General features: G+C 42.5%; 1 protein-coding gene across 9 annotated transcripts in view; it reads right to left on the bottom strand.

Moving 5' to 3' along the window:
• MPP3 (MAGUK p55 scaffold protein 3) overlaps positions 1-22,385 on the bottom strand; it is a 114,066-nt gene that overhangs the window by 49,004 nt on the left and 42,677 nt on the right. For 3 of the 9 annotated variants that reach the window (XM_075123719.1, XM_048830430.2, XM_075123718.1), the window contains exons 2-4: positions 7,226-7,334; positions 3,379-3,497; positions 1,907-1,984 (exon numbers count right to left, since the gene is read on the bottom strand). In XM_075123719.1, the coding sequence (XP_074979820.1) occupies positions 1,907-1,984; positions 3,379-3,497; positions 7,226-7,250 (222 nt within the window). In that variant the 5' untranslated portion in view covers positions 7,251-7,334. Of the gene's footprint in view, positions 1-1,906; positions 1,985-3,378; positions 3,498-7,225; positions 7,335-19,957; positions 20,307-22,385 lie in introns of those variants that run through there. The other 6 variants (XM_075123722.1, XM_075123721.1, XM_048830429.2 and 3 more) reach the window with 5 other exon arrangements.

Consider the following 22,385-nt stretch of genomic DNA (forward strand, 5'->3'; position numbering starts at 1 on the left):
ACAGTAACTGAAATATGCATTTAAAGGCAATTTCAATAAAATATGCATGTATCCTGAAAGATATGCATGCCTCTAACCTGCTTTATTATGTGTATATTATAGTAGTGCCTGAAAATGGACAAAAATTGAGGCCTTTAGATGTAAACCCTATACAAATACACCAACACCAAACTCTAAGTTGATTAACTAGCCTTTACTAGTACATTGTCATGGGGATCTGATAAATCATTTCAAATATTCCAAATACTTCCAGGCTTTCCAGTACATGATTACATCCCCGGCTAGAGCAGTGGTTCTCAACCAGGAGCCTGGGACCCCCTAGGAAGGCCATAAGCAGGTTTCAGGGGGGCCACCAAGCATGGTCAGCATTAGACTCACAGGGGCCCAGGGCAGAAAGCCCAGCCCCACTGCATGGGGGCTCCAAGCAATTGCCCTGCTTGCTACCTCCTAATGCCGGCCCTGGCTTTTATATGCAGAAAAACAGTTGTTGTGGCACAGGTGGGCCTTGGAGTTTTTATTGCATGTTGGGGGTGGGGGGCTCAGAGACCAACTTCACGTACCACTGAAGAGTGACCTTCCTGATCAATTATAAATGGGTACAGATGAGTTCTATCAAGTTTTCCTAAGCCAGAAAGATGTAAGCTGTGATGTTTCTCCATTCTCTTCAGTGTTTATACCATGCTCATTACTGCAATACCACAAAGCAGCCAGAGAGACTGTTTAACTGGCCCCTGCAGGATTCCCATTTTGTGAATGGGAACCACCAGGTGGCACAGAATCAATGTAGGGTGTGTAGCCCCCTGCTTCTCAGCAATCCCTGAATACCAGAACTCCTCCTTGAGCCTCTAGGCAGCCAAGCACAACTTAGAGAAGCCTTGGGGCTGTTCTAGGTTGTGTACTAGGACTGGCCCAGGATCGGGGGGGAGGGATAAAGGTGATTTAGATCCTCCTTTTACACTATAGCCCTTTCCCCAGAAATACACTGAGGACAACTCTGGGATGGCCCAGGGCCTGCCCTGTATACCTTATGACGGTGGGGAAAAAACTGACAAGAAGATCAATATTATTCACTGATAGCTCCAACCTGTGTATTTAGTGGGAAAACAACAGGAAAGAATTCTGTACAGTTTTATGCAACTTAGTTTACTGTGTATATTGAATATATTTGTTAAATAACAGTAAAACTAAAAGAGGTGTTTTAAGTTCCAAAGCTAACAGCATAAATGTGGAAACCTCAATTTTTTAAATGAATTATTTGAAAGTCAGTTATTCTTTTACTTCCTTGTTTCAGTGTAAAAAGTTGCTGAAAGTACAATTGCCTAAAGCAGAAGAATGGAACACAGGACTTGCCAGACTGGATCAGACCAGTGTTCCATCTAGTCTGGTATCCTGTCTCTGACAGTGGCTAGTACTGGCTACTTCAGAGGGGAAAAACACACAGTAGCCAGTCTTGAGATATTGTCTCCAGGGAAAAGTTTCCTGCTAACCACCACTAGCTAGAGGTTGATTTATACCTTGAAACCTGAGGACTTATATCCTTGCCAAAGCTGTTGTTTGTTTTGTAATATTTACTGTTATAACTCAGGATATTTTTCTTTATCCATATAAATGGACAATACTTTTTTGAGTTATGATAACATCTTAGGCTCAGTAATATCTTGTGGCAGTGAATCCCACAGTCACAAGTGCTGTGAATTCTGTCCAAATGCTCCCTCAAATCTTCCTTTAGGAGTCTGTGTAGTCATGTGTAGCAACAGAAATAGGAATCAACTTTTTTTAAAAAAATCTGAGTTGTGTTTTAGTTCAGTCCAGGCAAGAGTAACGTCAGTTGGAGACTTTCGGTTCTTTAGTATGTAACTTAAGCATCTAAGACATTAAAAAGAATTTACTGGACAAACATACTTACATCCTCAGCTAAAGCTGCTGCACTATGTAAAACAGGAGTTGGACTCTGTCTTTCATAATGGCGGAGCTTTTCATGAATCTGAAACACAGGTGTTTTCAGGTAAGTGACTACAAAGGTCAAGAATTTCTGATTTTTTGATACTGCAACGTATGGGAGGTCATCAGCTGAAAGTCCTATTGCTGAAACCAGAAGGATCTATATCCAAAGGAACTATCATCAAGGGAACTAATGCATGGGAGATTTTCAAAGGTGCCAGAGGGTTTTAGGAGCACAAAACCCAATTTGTGCTCCTAAATCCCTTATGCCTCTTTGAAAGAATCTCCCTCGCAGCGTAGCTTGGAGGAAGAAAAAGAAGACTTGATTAATGTCTTTGGCCTTTTGCCTTAAATAATCATCTAACAGCTGTGTGTTAGTACTCTGCCCATATTCAGACCTCGGTGATCAGACTTACAGCAGGATCAAATCACTACTTTGGTGGATATACTCATCAGTGATGATGGCAAATCAGCAAAGAAAAGGATTTAAATGAACATTCTAATATTACTTGTGTGTTAACTGGCATTACTAATTCTATAGTGGTACTCCTCAAATTAGTCTTCTGGACACTTTTTATTAGTCCATGATGCATATTTTTATATCAAAAGGGCATATTCTTTTGTCAAATATCGTAAGTGTTAATGCAGTGGTCCCCAAACTTTTCAGGTCATGCCCCCACTTAGCCCTGACCGCCCCCTCCCCAGGAGCCAGGGCTGAGAACGGAGACACAGCCAGGGGCCAAAGCTGGGGGCGAGGCCAGGAGCAAGGGCCGAAACTGGGTGGTATAGCCTCCCTGCTCCCTAGGGAGGCTGGCCCATGCCCCCTATGCCCTCCCAATATTCTTCCATGCCCCCTAAGGGGGGCACACCCCACAATGTGGGGACCTGTGTGTTAATGAATGATCCATGTCAAGAGCAGAATAGTCCTGCTCATATTTTTGCTGCTGTTAGTTCTGTAGATGGGAGAATATCTTGTGAAACTGAGGTTCCATGGTTTAAAGGAAAATTCTGATTATTATACTCAAATGTTTTCATTACTGGGCACTGATACTTGCATTTATCAATTAGTTAATTGACAGTACAAAAAAAACAAAAAAAACCCTCCAAATAGAGAAAATTATTATTTTAACAAGGAAAATATCAATTATGTGACAAGAGAATCCCCCCTTCTGATTCTTAGTGATGGCAGCTTTCTCCAGCTTCAAAATGACATTCACTCAAAACTAGACAGAAATTTCATTTCAGAGCAAGCAAAAAAGAGTAATTTTCATAGGATATTGTTCATGTTTGTTGATTTAAAGTTACTTTAATATACGTATTTTCTCTGTTCAGTTTTCTCTTCTATGTAAAAACAAGTAAGCCTTGTGGCAAAGAAATTAAGAATACTGAGAAATACAGGCCACAAAGAAAAGGAAATTTTGTGAAATAAACATTTACCTTCATTAGATAACTCAGACTTTTTTCACTGAAGACATCTCTAAGGAATCCCATTTCTTCTTTGTGATTTGAGTCAGGTCTTAGCTGGGATGTCAACAGGGCCAAAGTCTCATGCAATCCTAAATTAATTGCAAAATGTACAGAACAAAAGCTTTGTGGATAACTAATATCTCTTATCTGAGTTCTGTTATTGCATTGTTTATAATTTTATTTGACCAGCACAATAAAATTGTGCTTCTGATAATTAAGATTATACTGAGAGTTGCAGCTTATTTCCAATCATTGCTCTTGATTTTCAACTCCCTTCTTAAACAGCAGATCTCACATGAATTTTCTACATGTGCCAAAACCAGCAAAGGCAGAATCCACTGATTCTAAGACTGTAAAAATCACAACTAGTAAAATTTTGCTCCCTGTGTCTGATGTTTCCCTACATTCCAATAACATTGAGATTTCTTTGAAATACCCAATCACTCATCTACATTATATCTTGGACCTAAGCTAGAGTAACCCACTTGCTTGCATTGCAGCATTGAGAGGTGTAAATAAGGAAAGAAATAGTATGAAGGATCCATCTTTTGTTGATGTGGACACAGCTGCAAAAAGATAAACACATACATGGAATTAAGTGGAAGGTCACAACTTTTATTAAACTTTAACACAGGGGAGGGGGACACTACCCACCCATTACTCATACTGTCCTGTACCAGGCATTTAATTTGTTCCAGTGTAAGGGTTACAGGGCTCCTTACCATATAAACCTACCCCAAGTTACAGGTTTCCTCTGCCAATCTGGCAGGACTCAGCTGTTTCTGAATCCTAGACCCACCCCCACCCCATGAAAGAGACAGAGGGCGCAGAAGGGTGGGGATCTCAGCTTGCAAAAGGGCAAAAGGTCTTACCCTATCCCATGAGCCCAAGGCTCATCACCAAAACCCCAGGTTTTTTAGCTCTGGGAACCGTTGGTTATTCTCTTAACCGCACTGGAAACTGGCCCCAAGTTGCAACGAACAAACAACTCAACCCAAGTACCACAATTAGGTATTGAGCACATTCCTACTTAACCACTATGGCTTGAAGGTGCTGCGAGGAAAGCAAAAAGATCCCACCCGGAATGGAGCCAAAAGAAGTACCACAGGGCCCCTCCAGGTTAAACCCTGGGAGGTGGGAAATGCTGGATAAGCTGCACTCATCCCCACAACTGGCCAATGGATGCTTGACTCCCAGGGGAGAAGACCCTTGGTGTTTCTCAGCAAGTGTCTCCCTTCCTCACTGCTGGGCCTGTCCCCTTTCACCGCTGGCCCCATCAAAGTCCCCCTCTGTTGAGGCAGGTGGGTGGCATTTTTTGTGTGGAGGAGTTACCCACAGAGCTAGCTTAGCATTCAAGTTAGCAGTAACGCAAGGAACCTACAGGCCTATATCCTGTAAGGCATTCCCTTAGGCAATTAGCATAAGTCTTTGAGGCCTATGAGCCTTAGCATAAGTAAGTTGCTCAACAGTGACCCTGAGTTTTGGGGAACTGGGAACATTGTGCTGGAGGGGGGAGTTTGTACAAAACAATACCAGGAACACTGAACTGATACTAGGCTTGAATATTTTAGGATAAAAATGCTGGCAGATGCTTAACCATGGACTTGCCTTGGCAACAAACTGATGTACATGATAAGTTAAAATAATTAATATACTAACCAATATAGGATAAGGATACCTCAATATTATTAGGGTGAAGAAGTTCATTATGGGCAAAGGAAGATGAGCATTTGTATGAATATTCATGGAAAATATCAGGCCCTATAATAGGCCAGACCACCATGTCAAAGAGATCTGGACCATCGAACTTATTTGGCATGCCAGGGACAGAGGAGATGACTGCTTGTCTCTTACCACCAGATTCCTAAGGTTGTGAGTATATGTAAGGAATGGTAAAAAATATCAGTGTCACTTTATATTACTGCTATCTTTGTATGGGGTTTGGAGCAGTTGTGTCTTTAAGTAGTTTTATTAGCCCAATGAGTAAAGTTTTGCTTTGCCCTCAGAGTGAGTGTCACTGTTGTGCACATCAGTGTCGGGTTGGGAAACCCGAACTTGATAACTTTGCTTCTGTTGTGCCTGATTCTGGGACTAAAACCCCATGATCCCCAACTCTTTGAATTAGTAATTACTGGGAAATTAATAATAATCAATAACCACTAAAGAATCAGGCAAGGGGGGGACTCTGTGGGAATGACTACACTGCAGCTGACAGCATGCCTCCTTTCCCAGATAGACTTGTGCTAACTCTGCTTGAGAGCATGCTAAAAATAGCAGTGTGGACATTGCAGCGGGGTGGCAGCTTGAGCTAGCAACCGGAGTGCAAGCCCACCCAACCCTCTAGGTTTGAGCTCAGGTGACTAGCCTGAGCTACCACCAATGCAGCAACACCCATACTGCTATTTTTAGCACACTAGCTCAAGTAAAGCTAGCATAGGTCTGCCAACCTGGGCTGGGAGGCAAGCTTCCACTTGCAATATAGACATATCTCATTCAAACAGCTAATGGGTACACCTAGTGCCCACCCTACCCAGTTTCTTGATGATTCTGGCCCAGCCAGCAGAGTCACCCTCCCTAGCTCTAGTAAGTCTGCAGTCCATTAGCTGTTTGAATGTGATTTCCATTGTAGGCAAGCAGGCTGGCAGGACATGCTCTGAGAGTGGAACTAATGGAAGAAGGAGGAGGAGGAGGAATTTATAAATCGGAAGAATGGGAGCCATGAAAAACTCAGTGGTGAAACAGTGCAAACGCAAGGATGATGTGCTGTGAGGACTACAGTCCAGGGATTTTTGCCAGTTTTAGATTCAGATTGCAGGCTTCTTTACCTCACTGGAGAAGAACATTAGAATTTCTGCAGGCTGTGCAAATTGCAGACTGTTGCTGCAGAGATTCAAAGGGAGTTTGAAAGAGACTGTGGAGCTATCACTTGTTTCCCAGACTTTGAGGAGCTTGTGTGTCCTACAAAGGGTTTGGACACCGTTCCACAGACAGAAAGGTAAATCCTCCTAGAGAAGACTCCTAGGGAAGTGTACACAGATATGTGCATTTCAATTTGTGATAGTATCAAGTACTAAACTTAGGGGAAAAAATCCTGCATGTGTTTATCTTTAAAGTAATAAGTAAACTCTTAAGCATTCATATATTCAGAGATTTAGTAAACATTTTCCTTTTGAGATTGTCACTTTCCTATCTGATTTAACTCTGGACAATATATGTAGACAAAGTTCTGAAGACTAAGCTCTGGTCTGTACCATAGCAGAAAGGTAAGTTGAGACACAGGAAGGGGAAAGAAATACCATACCGGACGTCTGCATGCTGCCTTCCCGAAACCCATTATGCTAGTTAATGAAATAATGTTTTTAGAAGTCTGCACCAACTGAGCTGATGGATAGATATGCCATGATCTGTCAGCTCCTATTAACTGACGCTGCTAATATTGTCACAACAGGTGCTATTTATTTTGTTAGCAAGAAGTGACATAAAAAGTATCAGAACTGTAGGAAAATTATCATTATTATGTATGCATAGAAACAGTGCTATATGCTGACAGGCCTATGTTTGTCCAGTAGGAGCCTGGCCACCAGATTACATTACTGAACTCCAGGTGTGTCACCAAACTATGTTCCTCCTGAAATCCATCTCTTTATCCAGTCCCACTCATACTGTGATATCCTTGATTTTTAGTAATTGCATTGATGGGAAATAAATGTGTACATTCTCAACTCTAGTTTAACAAATTAAATTACAGATAGTGCTTTGTGTGAGAACATACTAGGATTTCAGCCATTCTTAAATTGAAAGCATGCAGACCAATTACCTGAATCTTCTGATAGCACTGGCATAGCTGTTGTCTTAATGCTAGAGACAAATGTTCAACTTAAACCAAAATGATTTTCTTCTTGCAGGACTGTGATTCAGAAACAATCCTGAAATAAGGAAAGATAATGTCTGAAGTCAAGTATCTCTGACATACAGATATTTTATTATCCTGTATAATGCTAGCATTTTCATTTTAGTGCATCCTTCTTTAGTAGGTTGCTTGGGCTAAATATGATTAGGGTCCAATGTGCAATGAAGTTATGTGGCCTTACAAATAGTAACATAATATCTTTTTGCCAAGGTGTTGCACAGCTCTCTGATGCAGCATAATCCAGAAAATAGCCATTTCCATGCCTGTTCGAGCTCCTCTGCTTATTAGTCCACAATTTTAGGCACTTCAGGAATACCACAGAGGGGAAAACTGATAAGTGGCTAGGAGGTGATGGGGCAGCAGGAGCATGCTATAGGAGGGGAGGACCAGAAGGGACTTAAACACTTGGTGGGAGCAGGAGGAGAGAGCTGCCATCATATATCAGTTTTGCATTCTGTAGGAACAGTTTTGGGTCCAGGCATAAGCAGGTGCAACTCTCATTGAAGTCAATTATTTTTGGCTCTAAGAGGAGAAGGTAGCATAAATTAGAGCAGAGCTACTTCATTGTACACCTCTGTTATTTCTTTTCTGTATTATGCTTCCCCTTCCACTAGTGAACAATTTCTCAATTTCAAATAGCAACAGTTACTCTGCCTCTTGAGATCATACATTCAAGACAAAACACCCATTATTGAGAGTTGTAAACGGATTGGGGGTTCCAAAACAATCTTTGTACTTTACTCTTGTAAAATTAATTAAAATATGCTTTGCAGAGAAATATGCAACAGCACTCAAAGGTTGCTAAGAAAAAAGCCCTTTATCCTTTAATCTTTGCACACTACATGTCTTATTTGGCAAAGTCATTATGGACAGGTCACAAAGTTTCATTCCAGTATGCAGCTGGAAAGCTTGTCTCTCTCACCAACAGAAGCTGGTCCAATAAAAGATATTACCTCCCGCAACTTGCCTCTTTCATTCCAGTGTCATGTGAAAGTAGTTTCAATGTGTTGCCTCTCATCTAAATATTGTTTATGAAGATTGCATCCTCAAATAGTTCATTTTCTTATTGCTCGGTGGCATTTGTCAGTTTATGTCAGTTTATCCAGCTCCCCCAGGATTTTATAGAAGTGACTTTACTCTGTGATATTAATCTCAAAATAGTATTTGCGTTTGCATTCCTTTCTGCTTTGAAATGTCTAATTAGTCCATCTGGGTATTACCATTCAAAGAAAACTTTATCTCAGTTCTCTCAAGCTCATGAATACAGACCGGGCTGAAACTTCATTTAACTTCACTTGCATGTAGTTAGTGGATTCAGTCAGTGTCACAAACAAACAATGGGTGAGCTGTGGGTCAGAGTTATGAATTTAGCAAAGAGGGAGAAAAACCAGAAAGTCAGGAGTCTACTACAACTATAGAAAAATAAGATCCCCTAGGAAGCATGTTAGTTTTGCAAAATTCCAACAGTAGCTCAATAAACTAGAAATAAGTCTCCCCCACCCCCTATGACCTGGGAGTTCCTTGCTGCTGTTTAGGTTTGTTCAGACAATGCAGACCAAATCTAGACTGTAAACTCTCTAGGGCAGAGTCTGGTCTCAACATCTGTGCCTTCCACAGGGCTGAGCACATTGTCACAAATAATCATAACGAAAAATGTATGACATAACTTGCAAAGAATTTCACTTCTTTAGACAGTGCACTGAATCTGGTTATTTTATTAAAACAAATTAGATATCCCCCCTACTAACCTAGGGGAAAGCACTAGGGATTTTTTATACCTAAATTTGTTTTTATGCTCTGCAGATTAATTATATAATGCCCTGCAGAGGGTGAATTACTGTATGTGGAAAATGTTCCTTATAATTAAGTTTGTCATGCTATGTTAAGCCAATTTATTTTTATTTAAATCCATAGAAAATATTGTAGTCAATCCTTTTTTAAACTTTCCTTTTTCTACATAGTTCCAATAACAGGCTGTCAAAGTACAATCATTTGAATAACCTCCCTCATTTTCCAATATCAAATTAAGCATTAATGCAGGCAAAGGTTATGTATTAGATAAAACCAAGTGGTCTCATTAATGTCAATGGGGACTATTCATGTGCTTGAGGCTCAACATACAGTATGCTTTAAGCACTTTGCTGAATCATACCCAGAGCGCTCAGCACCTTGCAGGATTGAGCTCGAATGTTGTCCAGTAGTCCCTCTAGCCCAATATCCTGCCTCTTACAGTATCAATAGTGAATGCTAAGAGTTTCCTCCAAAGTATGTTTTGTTAATTGTGATGCAGACCTTCATTGTTACAATTTATAAAGTGGGTGCGATGCATGATCTTGGTCCAAATAATATAGGTGTTACCTTAGCAAGTCACCAGCCACTTTGTTTTAAATCTAACCTTCTCTTTCACTTGCAATAATGATATCCTGTTTGGCATTCTGTTTTAGTTTGCTGGCATACTGCTGCTTGTAACTACTTCAGGCTTAACTGTCTGGTTCAAGAGGTTGGTACCAAGTTTTTTGCCATGCCCATAATTTTCAGAACTGGTGACCTAATAAAGAATGGGATGGTGTTCCAAGAAGGAGTGCTAGGCAGAGACGGGCTCCACTTAACGAAGAGAGGGAAGAGCATCTTCGCGAGCAGGCTGGCTAACCTAGTGAGGAGGGCTTTAAACTAGGTTCACCGGGGGAAGGAGACCAAAGCCCTGAGGTAAGTGGGAAAGCGGGATACCGGGAGGAAGCACAGACAGGAATGTCTGTGAGGGGAGGGCTCCTGCCTCATACTGGGAATGAGGGGCGATCAACAGGTTATCTCAAGTGCTTATATACAAATGCACAAAGCCTTGGAAACAAGCAGGGAGAACTGGAGGTCCTGGTGATGTCAAAGAACTATGACGTGATCGGAATAACAGAGTCTTGGTGGGATAACTCACATGACTGGAGTACTGTCATGGATGGTTATAAACTGTTCAGGAAGGACAGGCAGGGCAGAAAAGGTGGGGGAGTAGCACTGTATGTAAGGGAGCAGTATGACTGCTCAGAGCTCCGGTACGAAACTGCAGAAAAACCTGAGTGTCTCTGGATTAAGTTTAGAAGTGTGTGCAACAAGAGTGATGTAGTGGTGGGAGTCTGCTATAGACCACCGGACCAGGGGGATGAGGTAGATGAGGCTTTCTTCCGGCAGCTCACGGAAGCTACTGGATCGCATGCCCTGATTCTCATGGGTGACTTTAATTTTCCTGATATCTGCTGGGAGAGCAATACAGCGGTGCATAGACAATCCAGGAAGTTTTTGGAAAGCGTAGGGGACAATTTCCTGGCGCAAGTGCTAGAGGAGCCAACTAGGGGGGGCGCTTTTCTTGACCTGCTGCTCACAAACCGGGTAGAATTAGTGGGGGAAGCAAAAGTGGATGGGAATCTGGGAGGCAGTGACCATGAGTTGGTTGAGTTCAGGATCCTGACACAGGGAAGAAAGGTAAGCAGCACGATACGGACCCTGGACTTCAGGAAAGCAGACTTCGACTCCCTCAGGGAACGGATGGCCAGGATCCCCGGGGGACTAACTTGAAGGGGAAAGGAGTCCAGGAGAGCTGGCTGTATTTCAAGGAATCCCTGTTGAGGTTACAGGGACAAACCATCCCAATGAGTCGAAAGAATAGTAAATATGGCAGGCGACCAGCTTGGCTTAATGGTGAAATCTTAGCAGATCTTAAACATAAAAAAGAAGCTTACAAGAAGTGGAAGGTTGGACATATGACCAGGGAAGAGTATAAAAATATTGCTCGGGCATGTAGGAATGTTATCAGGAGGGCCAAATCGCACCTGGAGCTGCAGCTAGCCAGAGATGTCAAGAGTAACAAGAAGGGTTTCTTCAGGTATGTTGGCAACAAGAAGAAAGCCAAGGAATGTGTGGGCCCCTTACTGAATGAGGGACGCAAACTAGTGACAGAGGATGTGGAAAAAGCTAATGTACTCAATGCTTTTTTTGCCTCTGTTTTCACTAACAAGGTCAGCTCCCAGACTGCTATGCTGGGCATCACAAAATGGGGAAGAGATGGACAGCCCTCTGTGGAGATAGAGGTGGTTAGGGACTATTTAGAAAAGCTGGACGTGCACAAGTCCATGGGGCCGGACGAGTTGCATCCGAGAGTGCTGAAGGAACTGGCGGCTGTGATTGCAGAGCCATTGGCCATTATCTTTGAAAACTCGTGGCGAACCGGGGAAGTCCCGGATGACTGGAAAAAGGCTAATGTAGTGCCAATCTTTAAAAAAGGGAAGAAGGAGGATCCTGGGAACTACAGGCCAGTCAGCCTCACTTCAGTCCCTGGAAAAATCATGGAGCAGGTCCTCAAAGAATCAATCCTGAAGCACTTGCATGAGAGGAAAGTGATCAGGAACAGCCAGCATGGATTCAACAAGGGAAGGTCATGCCTGACTAATCTAATCGCCTTCTATGATGAGATTACTGGTTCTGTGGATGAAGGGAAAGCAGTGGATGTATTGTTTCTTGACTTTAGCAAAGCTTTTGACACGGTCTCCCACAGTATTCTTGTCAGCAAGTTAAGGAAGTATGGGCTGGATGAATGGATTATAAGGTGGATAGAAAGTTGGCTAGATTGTCGGGCTCAACGGGTAGTTATCAATGGCTCCATGTCTAGTTGGCAGCCGGTATCAAGTGGAGTGCCCCAAGGGTCGGTCCTGGGGCCGGTTTTGTTCAATATCTTCATAAATGATCTGGAGGATGGTGTGGATTGCACTCTCAGCAAATTTGCGGATGATACTAAACTGGGAGGAGTGGTAGATACGCTGGAGGGGAGGGATAGGATACAGAAGGACCTAGACAAATTGGAGGATTGGGCCAAAAGAAATCTGATGAGGTTCAATAAGGATAAGTGCAGGGTCCTGCACTTAGGACGGAAGAACCCAATGCACAGCTACAGACTAGGGACCGAATGGCTAGGCAGCAGTTCTGCGGAAAAGGACCTAGGGGTGACAGTGGACGAGAAGCTGGATATGAGTCAGCAGTGTGCCCTTGTTGCCAAGAAGGCCAATGGCATTTTGGGATGTATAAGTAGGGGCATAGCAAGCAGATCAAGGGACGTGATCGTTCCCCTCTATTCGACATTGGTGAGGCCTCATCTGGAGTACTGTGTCCAGTTTTGGGCCCCACACTACAAGAAGGATGTGGATAAATTGGAGAGAGTCCAGCGAAGGGCAACAAAAATGATTAGGGGGCTGGAACACATGAGTTATGAGGAGAGGCTGAGGGAGCTGGGATTGTTTAGCCTGCAGAAGAGAAGAATGAGGGGGGATTTGATAGCTGCTTTCAACTACCTGAAAGGGGGTTCCAAAGAGGATGGCTCTAGACTGTTCTCAATGGTATCAGATGACAGAACGAGGAGTAATGGTCTCACGCTGCAGTGGGGGAGGTTTAGATTGGATATTAGGAAAAAAATTTTCACTAAGAGGGTGGTGAAACACTGGAATGCGTTACCTAGGGAGGTGGTAGAATCTCCTTCCTTAGAGGTTTTTAAGGTCAGGCTTGACAAAGCCCTGGCTGGGATGATTTAACTGGGAATTGGTCCTGCTTTGAGCAGGGGGTTGGACTAGATGACCTTCTGGGGTCCCTTCCAACCCTTATATTCTATGATTCTATGATTCTAATTGTGATATATATTGTGATATTCTTACAATGTTAAATATTGATTCTAGCCTCCTGCTGTAAGTATTATGACATGTCATCGGTAGAGAAATCCATCAAATGCAACAATTTAATCTCTACAGTACCCACAAAAAAGTATGGTTGGAGGTGACTGGGATAATTCTGTAGGTCATCAATATAAATTTATTCTCTGAGGTTGTTGTAAGGCTCAGCTGAGGCATTTTGTGTTTCTTGTTTTAGATTCTCAAATACTGTTTTGGAAATGGGTTGTGTGAATCTTTACTTCAAACTCCTTTGAAAACATGTCTGGTATAAGAAGGCCTTTCCAGGCCCGCATTTCACATTGGACAAGAAGTTTAGTGATCATTTTTTTTAAGTCTAGGCAGTGTTTTGGGCAATAATTTCTGTATTGTGATTGGTTATGATCAGTTTCTACCTAGCCTTATTTCTCCCATAAACATTAATGAAACAGCTCACTACCTGAAACAATTGCTAGCTTTTCTTTTCAGTATGGGCACAGTTCTATTTTAGGTTAGCCAGTGCATTAGAAGCAAGTGCTTGATCTTGCAGGACAGGCTCCTTACCCATGTTAGTTTACATCAACTGAGACCATAGGTTCTTTGCTGATCTCAGAGTATTTGAGTGAAGATGTGACTGTAACAAGTTATTTTTATTCTCAAAAGCTCTTGTTTTGCCAATCATCTTTTTGTCATTCTCAACTATCCTCACTCAGCATTGGGAGTGGAGCACTTACCAAATTTGGGATCAATATGCTTAGATTAATATGCCCATGAATCTTTAAGGTTTCTTTGTTTTGGAGTCTTCATTTGTACAGTTGCCACCACCTTTCTTGGGCCCAACTAAACTCCTTTGTTGAGTGTGTGTTCTACTCATTCAGTGAAATCTGGAATTTATTTCTTGTTCAGTTTCAGATTCTTCTCTTTGGCATGCTGCGGAACATTTTGCAGTCTGTCATTGAGGTGCTAATCAATTTCACCCCAAATCAGTAAAGTTTCACATACTGTATATAAACCAGCATGTTAAAATATATACGGTATATTGAACATATCTCTCCAAGAGTACGTTACAAATTAAAATTATAACTGATATCAACGAGATAAGGCACTAATAAATATTAGCTATAAAATCCAGTTAAAATACTGAGCGACTATTAAGAACCACCACACAAACTACATGAAAAAAACAACCAACTTCTAACCTCTACATTAGAAAATTGATGTTTTGAGCATTACCCTAACTACTGACTCAAAATGTTTTATATAAAGATCATGAAGGTACACTTGTTTGCTTTTGAAGACACACACCTGTAATCAGGAACCTAAACATTTACAAGATCTTTTAACTTTTGAGGGCTGAACAAAATAATATCAGTTCAATTCAACTCTGATTGTTGTAGGAACTGGTAATATAGCAAATCACTTTTTCTGCTCAAGCAGTATTGAACATATGGAGCTAAATTCTATGTTTGTGTACATTAGTGTAATTCATTGACTGAACAGTTTTCATAGTTCATGGTTTGAGGTTCTGTCAGTTGCCATGTTAAGTACTGGGCAGCGTTTACATTTTAGCCAGAGTCTGCTGACTTTCAGAATACAGCACAAAAAAAGGTCAGGATGAGTTTTTTTCAACAGTAAGGAAGTTGTTTATCTGGGATGTCCAGTTTGGGAAGCAGGGTACGTGGCCATTGTTACTCCCGGATATTGCCGTATAATTAGATTCAGATGACTAAACTTTATAACACTCAAAGATTTTTGAAAAGCACCAATAATGACTGCTCTTCTTGGAGCAGACAGTCCTGGAATCCACAAAGGGAGGCAATTCATGATGTAGTCCTAAGAGGAGCACAGGATTTAGTCCAAGAGGTGAATACAGCTGAACCGCTCAGTAATAGCGACCGTAATAAAATTAAATTTAACATATGGGGGAGGGGAGTGAAGACCACCACAGTGGTATTTAACTTCAGAAAGATGAACTACACAAAAATGAAGAAGCTAACTAAATGGAAATTAAAGGGAACACAAGAGTGAAAAGCTTGCAAGCAGCAGGGAAATTTTTTTAAAGCATCATAATAGAGGCTCAAATTAAATGTATACCCCAAATTAAAAATAATAGTAAGAGGACAAAGGCCGCCATGGCTGAACAACAGAGTAAAAGAAGCCATTAGCGGCAAAAAGGCGTCCTTTAAAAATTGGAAGTCATATCCTACTGAGGAAAATATAAAGGAGCATAAACTCTGACAAGTCAAGTATAATTATGCAGGTCACAAAAGAATTTGAAGAGCAACTAGCCAAAGACCCAAAAAACAACAGCAAATTTTGTTTAAGTACATCAGAAGCAGGAAGCCTGCTAAACAATCACGGGGGCCAATGGATGATCAAAGTGCTAAAAGAGCATTCAAGGAAGACAAGGCCATTGCAGAGAAGCTAAATGAATATTTGCACTGGTCTTCACTGCAGAGGATGTGAGGAGGATTCCCACACCTGAGCCATTCTTTTTAGGTGACAAATCTGAGGAATTGTTCCAGATTTAGGTATCAACAGAGGAGGTTTGGGAACAAACTGATAAATTTGTTATCAGCAAGTTAAAGAAGTATGGATTGGCTGAATGGACTATAAGGTGGATAGAAAGCTGGCTAGATGGTCAAGCTCAACAGGTAGTGATCAACGGCTCGATGTCTAGTTGGCAGCCAGTATCAAGCAAAGTGTCCCTGGGGTCAGTCCTAGGGCCGGTTTTGTTCAACATCTTCATTAATGATCTGGATGATGGGATGGATTGCACCCTCAGCAAGTTCGCAGATGACAATAAGCTGAGGGGGGGAAGGTAGATATGCTGGAGGGTAGGATCCAGAGTGTTAGGGTATACACTGAGGTGGTCCAGAGTGACCTAGACAAATTGGAGGATTGGGCCAAAAGAAATATGATGAGGTTCAACAAGGACAAGTGCAGAGTCCTACACTTAGGACGGAAGAATCCCATGCACCACTACAGACTAAGGACCGAATGGCTAGGCAGCAGTTCTGCAAAAAAGGACCTAGGGGTTACAGTGGACGAGAAGCTGGATATGAGTCAACAGTGTGCCCTTGTTGCCAAGAAGGCTAACAGCGTATTGGGCTGCATTAGTAGGAGCACTGCCAGCAGATCAAGAGAAGTTATTATTCCCCTCTATTCGGCACTGGTGAGGACACATCTGGAGTACAGTGTCCAGTTTTGGGTCTCCCACTACAGAAAGGATGTGGACAAATTGGAGAGAGTCAAGCGAAGGGCAACGAAAATGATTAGTGGGCTGAGGTACATGATTTATGAGGAGTAGCTAAGGAACTGGGCTCATTTAGTCTGCAGAAAAGAAGAGTGAGGGGGGATTTGATTGCAGCCTTCAACTACCTGAAGCGGGGGTTCCAAAGAGGATGGAGCTAGGCTGTTCTCAGTGGTGGCAGATGACAGAACAAGGAGAAATGGTCTCAAGTAGCAGTGGGGGAGGTCTAGGTTAGGTCTAGGATGGATATTAGGAAAAACTATTTCACTAGGAGGGTGGTGAATCAGTGGAATGGATTACCTAGGGAGGTGATGGAATCTCCTTCCTTCGGGATTTTTAAGGCCCAGCTTGACAAAGCCCTGGCTGGGATGATTTAGTTGGTGTTGGTCTTGCTTTGAGCAAGGGGTTGGACTAGATGACCTCCTGAGGTCACTTCCAACCCTAATCTTCTATGATTCTATGAATTAAACAGTAATAAGTCAGCAGGACCAGATGGTATTCACACAAATATGAAATTGCAGAACTACTAACTGTGGCATGTAACCTATCACCTAAATCAGCTTCTGTACCAGTTGACTGAAGGATAGCTAATGTGACACCAATTTTTAAAAAAAACTCCAAAGGTGAATCTGGCAATTGCAGACTGGTAAGCCTAACTTCAGTATCAGGCAAATTGATTTAAACTACAGTAAAGAACAGAATGAATGACACATAGATTAACACAGTTTGTTGGGGGAAGAGTCAACACAGCTTTTGTAAAGAGAAATCATGCCTTACTAATTTATTGGAATTCGATTAAGGAGTCAACAAGCATGTGGACAAGGGTGATCCAGTGGATATATTGTACTTGGACTTTCAAAAAGCCTTTGACAAGGTCCCTAACCAAAGGCTATTAAAGTAAGCTGTCATGGAATAAGAGGGAAGGTCCTCTCATGGATCTGTAACTGGTTAAAAGATAAGAAACAAAGGGTAGGAATAAATGGTCAGTTCTCAGAATGGAGAGAGGTAAATTTGTCCCCCAGAGATTTGTACTGAGACTTGTGGTGTTCAACATATAGAAAAAGGGGTATACCGTGAGGTGGCAAAATTTGCAAAGAATATAAAATTAAGAGTTAAGAGAGTTAAGTCCTAACTGACTACAAAGAATTACTCAGTTTTGTGAGATCCCTTTGTAAATGGGCAACAAAATGGCTGATAGGTTTCAGAGTAACAGCCGTGTTAGTCTGTATTCGCAAAAAGAAAAGGAGTACTTGTGGCACCTTAGAGACTAACCAATTTATTTGAGCATGAGCTTTCGTGAGCTACAGCTCACTTCATCAGATGTGAAAATGGCTGATGACATTCAGTGTCAATAAATGAAAAGTAATGCACACTGGAAAACATAATGCAAACTATACATACAAAATGATGGGTCTAAATTAGCCATTACCACTCAAGAAAGAGATCTTGGAGTCATTGTGGATCATTCTCTGAGAACATCTGCTCAATATGCAGCAGCAGTCAAAAAAACTAACAGAATATTAGGAACAATAAGGAAAGGGACAGATAATAAATAAATCCATGGTACGCCCACCTGACGTGGGAGGCTGAGGTTCAAGTCTCTGGTCTGAATTAGGCAGAGACTGAATCAGGAGCTCCCACATCCCATGTGAGAACCCTAACCACTGGGCAATTAGCTGCAGTATTCTGGTGTGGGTGGGTCTCGCTCGTTCTGATCAGAAATTTCAGCCTGGACCTGGGAAACCAGGTCTGGCAGAAATAGCAAGGTCTCCCAACTCCAGTTCAATACCCTAACAATGCAACTGCACTCCCCCTGGGCTTTGCTGGTGAGCACCTCTTGTCCTAATACTGGTTTCCAGCTAGTAGGTTCAGTCCTATGCCTATTAGGTCACTAATAAATTTAGGCAACACTTAGTGTTTTGAGCATACAAATTACAATACACACGTGTATCGTTTCAACACTGAAGGCAAAAACTCACTGAGATGCACTCTTCCTCTCATACTGGGCACTCTCCGAAACCCTAATTCATTTTTAAGTTTATTCCTGCTCAGTTATTATTGGGGCAGAAGGTTTGACCAGCTTCATGGCCTAGGGAGAGGACTCTTTAAATTCTATCCATACTGGATAAGAAACAGAATTTGGACTGCTCCAGCTGAAGATTAGTCAGCCTGTAGTGGGTGGACCAAACAGAATCTTTAAATAGGATTCTGACATTTTTTGGCCTGTCCACATTGGATGGCTGAACTATATTAGAAATTGGTTTTGCTCTAGTATGTTTATATAGTTTCCAAACTTGGTTTGGAAACTTGGCTTAATATGGAATGAAGCATCAGTATTGAGGACATACTTTCCAAGATAGATTGTTTTTCAAAAACAATTGCATTTCAACATCTTTCCAGAAAATCACTATTTATAATAGGTCAGGAAAGGCATATGAATTATAAAATTTTGGGTGTTGGAAACTGCATGACTGTCTGCTGTTAAGCAGGACTTCAGTTTCTTGGAGACATTATACTTTTGTCTACCAAGAAAATTCAAAGCACGGCTTACCTAACCTTTTACTTAATTATGGGATTCAAGTATAGTGTTTTACAGTGTAATGAAATAAAAAAAAAATTGTGTCTGAGTTACTGTTGTATTAAGCAAGAAGCCCCTTGAGCACTGAAAAAAAAATTAACTATTCAAATCCCCAGAGTGCAGTTATATAATGTGATGCCTTGTTTGGTGCTTAAATACAACAGGGACAGTTGTCTTAAAATAGCCAGTAAGCCAGATAACTCAAAAGATATATAAACACATAAAAGAACTGCAATTGCAAGAAACCAAGCAGTTCGTCTTATAAAAACTGACACCTGTCAAGCAGGGCTTGAATCTTTAAGATCTTCTGATAACACTAACCTGAACTGCTCAGTTTATTTTTAGCATAATCTAAATAATTTCTCCTTAATGCAGGCACCCACTATAATTTTAAACCTTCAATTATATTTCAATTAGCTCAGCCTCTTGCAGTCTCTGTGGAAACCGGATTATGAATTAAAAGGACTGGTATTGCTAATTCTTTTCTTTCATCTCAGCACAAGCACATTTCTGCTGCCTCTTTGTAGCTGAGGATGTCCACAGACTGGTTTAAAATAAACAAGAGTAAAAAATCCAGCCCACTTGCCCTGGACGCTCCATCTTTGTTTTCACTTGCTGAATTCCTCAGCTCTTTGGGCAGATGAAGTTGGCCCTCTGTACAGAGAGATGCTCGATGCATTCATACCAGACCCTGCTTACCAATTTGCTTGAGCATGAGCTATGCACTGGCCTCGCCTGGCCCAATGTCATGCTGCTGCCCTGAGGCAGCAGAAATGCCCCCAAGACGTGGCATAGGCAAGAACCCCCACAACCCTCCCCCAGCGAGAAGCCAGAGCACCTCTGTGCAATCGCTCAGGTCCAGGTCCAGGTCCGCCCCCCGCCTCCAGCGCCATGTGCCCATCCTTCCACCGAGCTCCCGGGAGCCTGCCCCTGCAGCATCCGGAGCTTGCAGGTGGAGCGAGGGCCAAGCGGGGGCCAGCCTCCCCGAGCGGGGCATAGGCAGGGCCCGGCCAGCACCCCGCCAGCTGCTACAACGGAATTTCCTCCCCCGATGTCTTTGCTGGAGACTCGTGGAGCGGAGCGCGCTACTGCCGCGGCCACAGGGACATGCAACCGCCCGGGGTTGTTACCTGCGGGGCCCTGAGCTGCCTGCCGGCGGGGGCCGAAACTCAGTGCTGAGGCGGCGGGCTGCCTCCTGTGGCGAGAGGAGCAGATCCCCCGTGTCTGCGTCCCTCTAGCCCCGTGCGCGCCTCGCTCATGCGCCCCTAGAGCACCGGAGCTGCACGCACCGCCTCCATCGCATCCCCTTTCTCCGGGGGGGCTGCCTCCCCCCGTCCCTTTGTGTGGCTGCGCGGACTAAAGGAGAACACCATCCTCAGCGGGGGAGAAGGGGGCGCCAGCCCCGCCCAGATGTGCGGCATCAGGGCATGCCCTGGGGTTCCTAGGAAATGGTGCCAGCCTACAGCGCCATCCGGCGGGCACAGAACCCGCCGCCTCCCTTCCCCAGGGAAATTGGGCAAAGCTAAGAACCTGGGCTTGTGGGAAAACTACACCCTGCTTTCACCTCTTGTAGCCATGGTGAATTTAGGCCATTCACAATGCAGGCTTTCAATCTATTCAATGTTCAGATACAAGTGATCCCTTCAGCGTGGAGCTCCTGGGGTACAATGGGATCATAATAATGTTTATATTTCTCTCTGGTTTTCCCTTTGAATGGTTTGGTGGTCCAAAACTTCCCAAAACATTCAGCTTTCTGCAGAAAATTTTCCAAGCCTAGGCTCTTTCTGAAGGTGACTATGGAAAACATGAATGAAGACAACATGCACTTTTACCATTAGAAAAATTTGACTTTTAAAATTATGTTTGTTGCGGTAACACTTTAGAAGCCTCATTCAGGGAGCAAAGTTCCATTGTTTTGGATGCTATACACACACAAGAGTTCTTGCTCCAACAATTTATAATTTGTATAATATGACAAGAAATAACAGGTGGAGAAATTCGAACAGATGAGTTGGGAGGACAAGGTAATAGTGAAACAATGTTATTTGGTGCAATAGGAAGCAGTTATGGCATATCACGGCTTAGCCATTGTCACCTATATTGGAGATATCACAGCAAAATTTTAAGGAGGGATTTAAAAGAAGATATAGTGGCTTTCTGGATTTTTACTGGGAGCTACTCCCATGGCAGAATATATTAAAGGGCTTGAGGGAAAACTGACTCCATCTGGCAACACCAAAAAGGAAAAAGTTTCAGCAATCAAGATATGAGATGATGAGGGCTTGAACTAGAGTTTTTAGCTGTATGTGAGGGGAGAAAACAGGAATGAATTTCATTCTAAGCAAAGAAAGGCTGTACCATACATGTTTACATGGCTTATGCAGCTGTGGAACTTGTGCATCTCCTAAAGCAGGGGTTGTCACAAGAAATGTTTTGGTGGCCTTAGAGTGCAACCACCAACTCGTGCTGGTCGTCTCTCTGACAATTTTTCCTAAAATACTTAATTAACTTTAGGAAAAACAAATAAATCTGCACATGTACATGTCCAAATCATTGTAATCTATGTAGGGCTTTTTTTGGTTTGTTTGTTTGCAGACTCAATAATAAAAATAATTACAGTTGTCTCTATTCTTTACTGGACCTAAACAGAATAGAAACAAAATAAACTGCTTTGCATGTTCTTGTCTTTTTTGTTGTTTCTTTTGCTTGTTGGTTGCTTTTTTAAAGACACACTAGCTAGTAAGTCTGCTGCTGTGAAAACTGATATTTGTATGTTTGTTAATATTACTTTTCACTGCAGACTTACTAGCTAGCTGGAAGGCAGTAAAAAGTTATATTAACAAACATACAAATATTGCTTTTCACAGCAGACTTACTCAGCCCCAGCAAGCAGGGGACAAACTAAGGCCTGGATGGAGAGGTGCATAGGGAGGCAGCAGGCACCAGGGCAATGGGGGTGGGGGGGGGGGGGAGCAGGTGAGCCCAGGATCAGAGCCCAAAGCCCCACGGCTGGAGCCTGCCACCCACCACCCCAGGGCTGAAGTCTGAAGCCTGAGCCCTACTGCCCCTGGAAAGGTGGGGAACTCACACTGGCTGCCTGCTTCTCTGGGTGTGGAGAGTCACGATGTTAGAGAAGCCTCCAGGGCTGTTCTTATTTAAATTTGGAACTGCATCAACTCATGAGCCAGCCCAGAATCCTGGAGGTGGAAATGTGACAAAGCCATGTTTGTTCCTCTCATCCCTGGCTGCAAAATCTAGTCTCACTCCTTCCAAAATTTAGTCTGAGTTTAGGAGAATGATTTTCTGTTGAGGTAATATAGATAGGATAGCTATTTGCTCCTTTGAAATATTCAAGATACCTGAGTATTTCGGGCCGTGTTCTATGCGTGAAGGATTCTGCCATTATACTTGTTTTCCTCTTTACATAGTTTTACTATTTAAACCATTTAAAAATACCATGGGCAAAATCCTGTTTGCCTTATCCAGATAAGGAGACCCAATAAAGTTCATGGGACTACTGGTGAGAGAAAAGCAAACAAAATTTTGGCCCTGATTTAT

The sequence above is a fragment of the Caretta caretta genome, chromosome 27 (genome assembly GCF_965140235.1).
Source record: "Caretta caretta isolate rCarCar2 chromosome 27, rCarCar1.hap1, whole genome shotgun sequence".
NCBI classification, from domain to species: Eukaryota; Metazoa; Chordata; order Testudines; family Cheloniidae; genus Caretta; species Caretta caretta.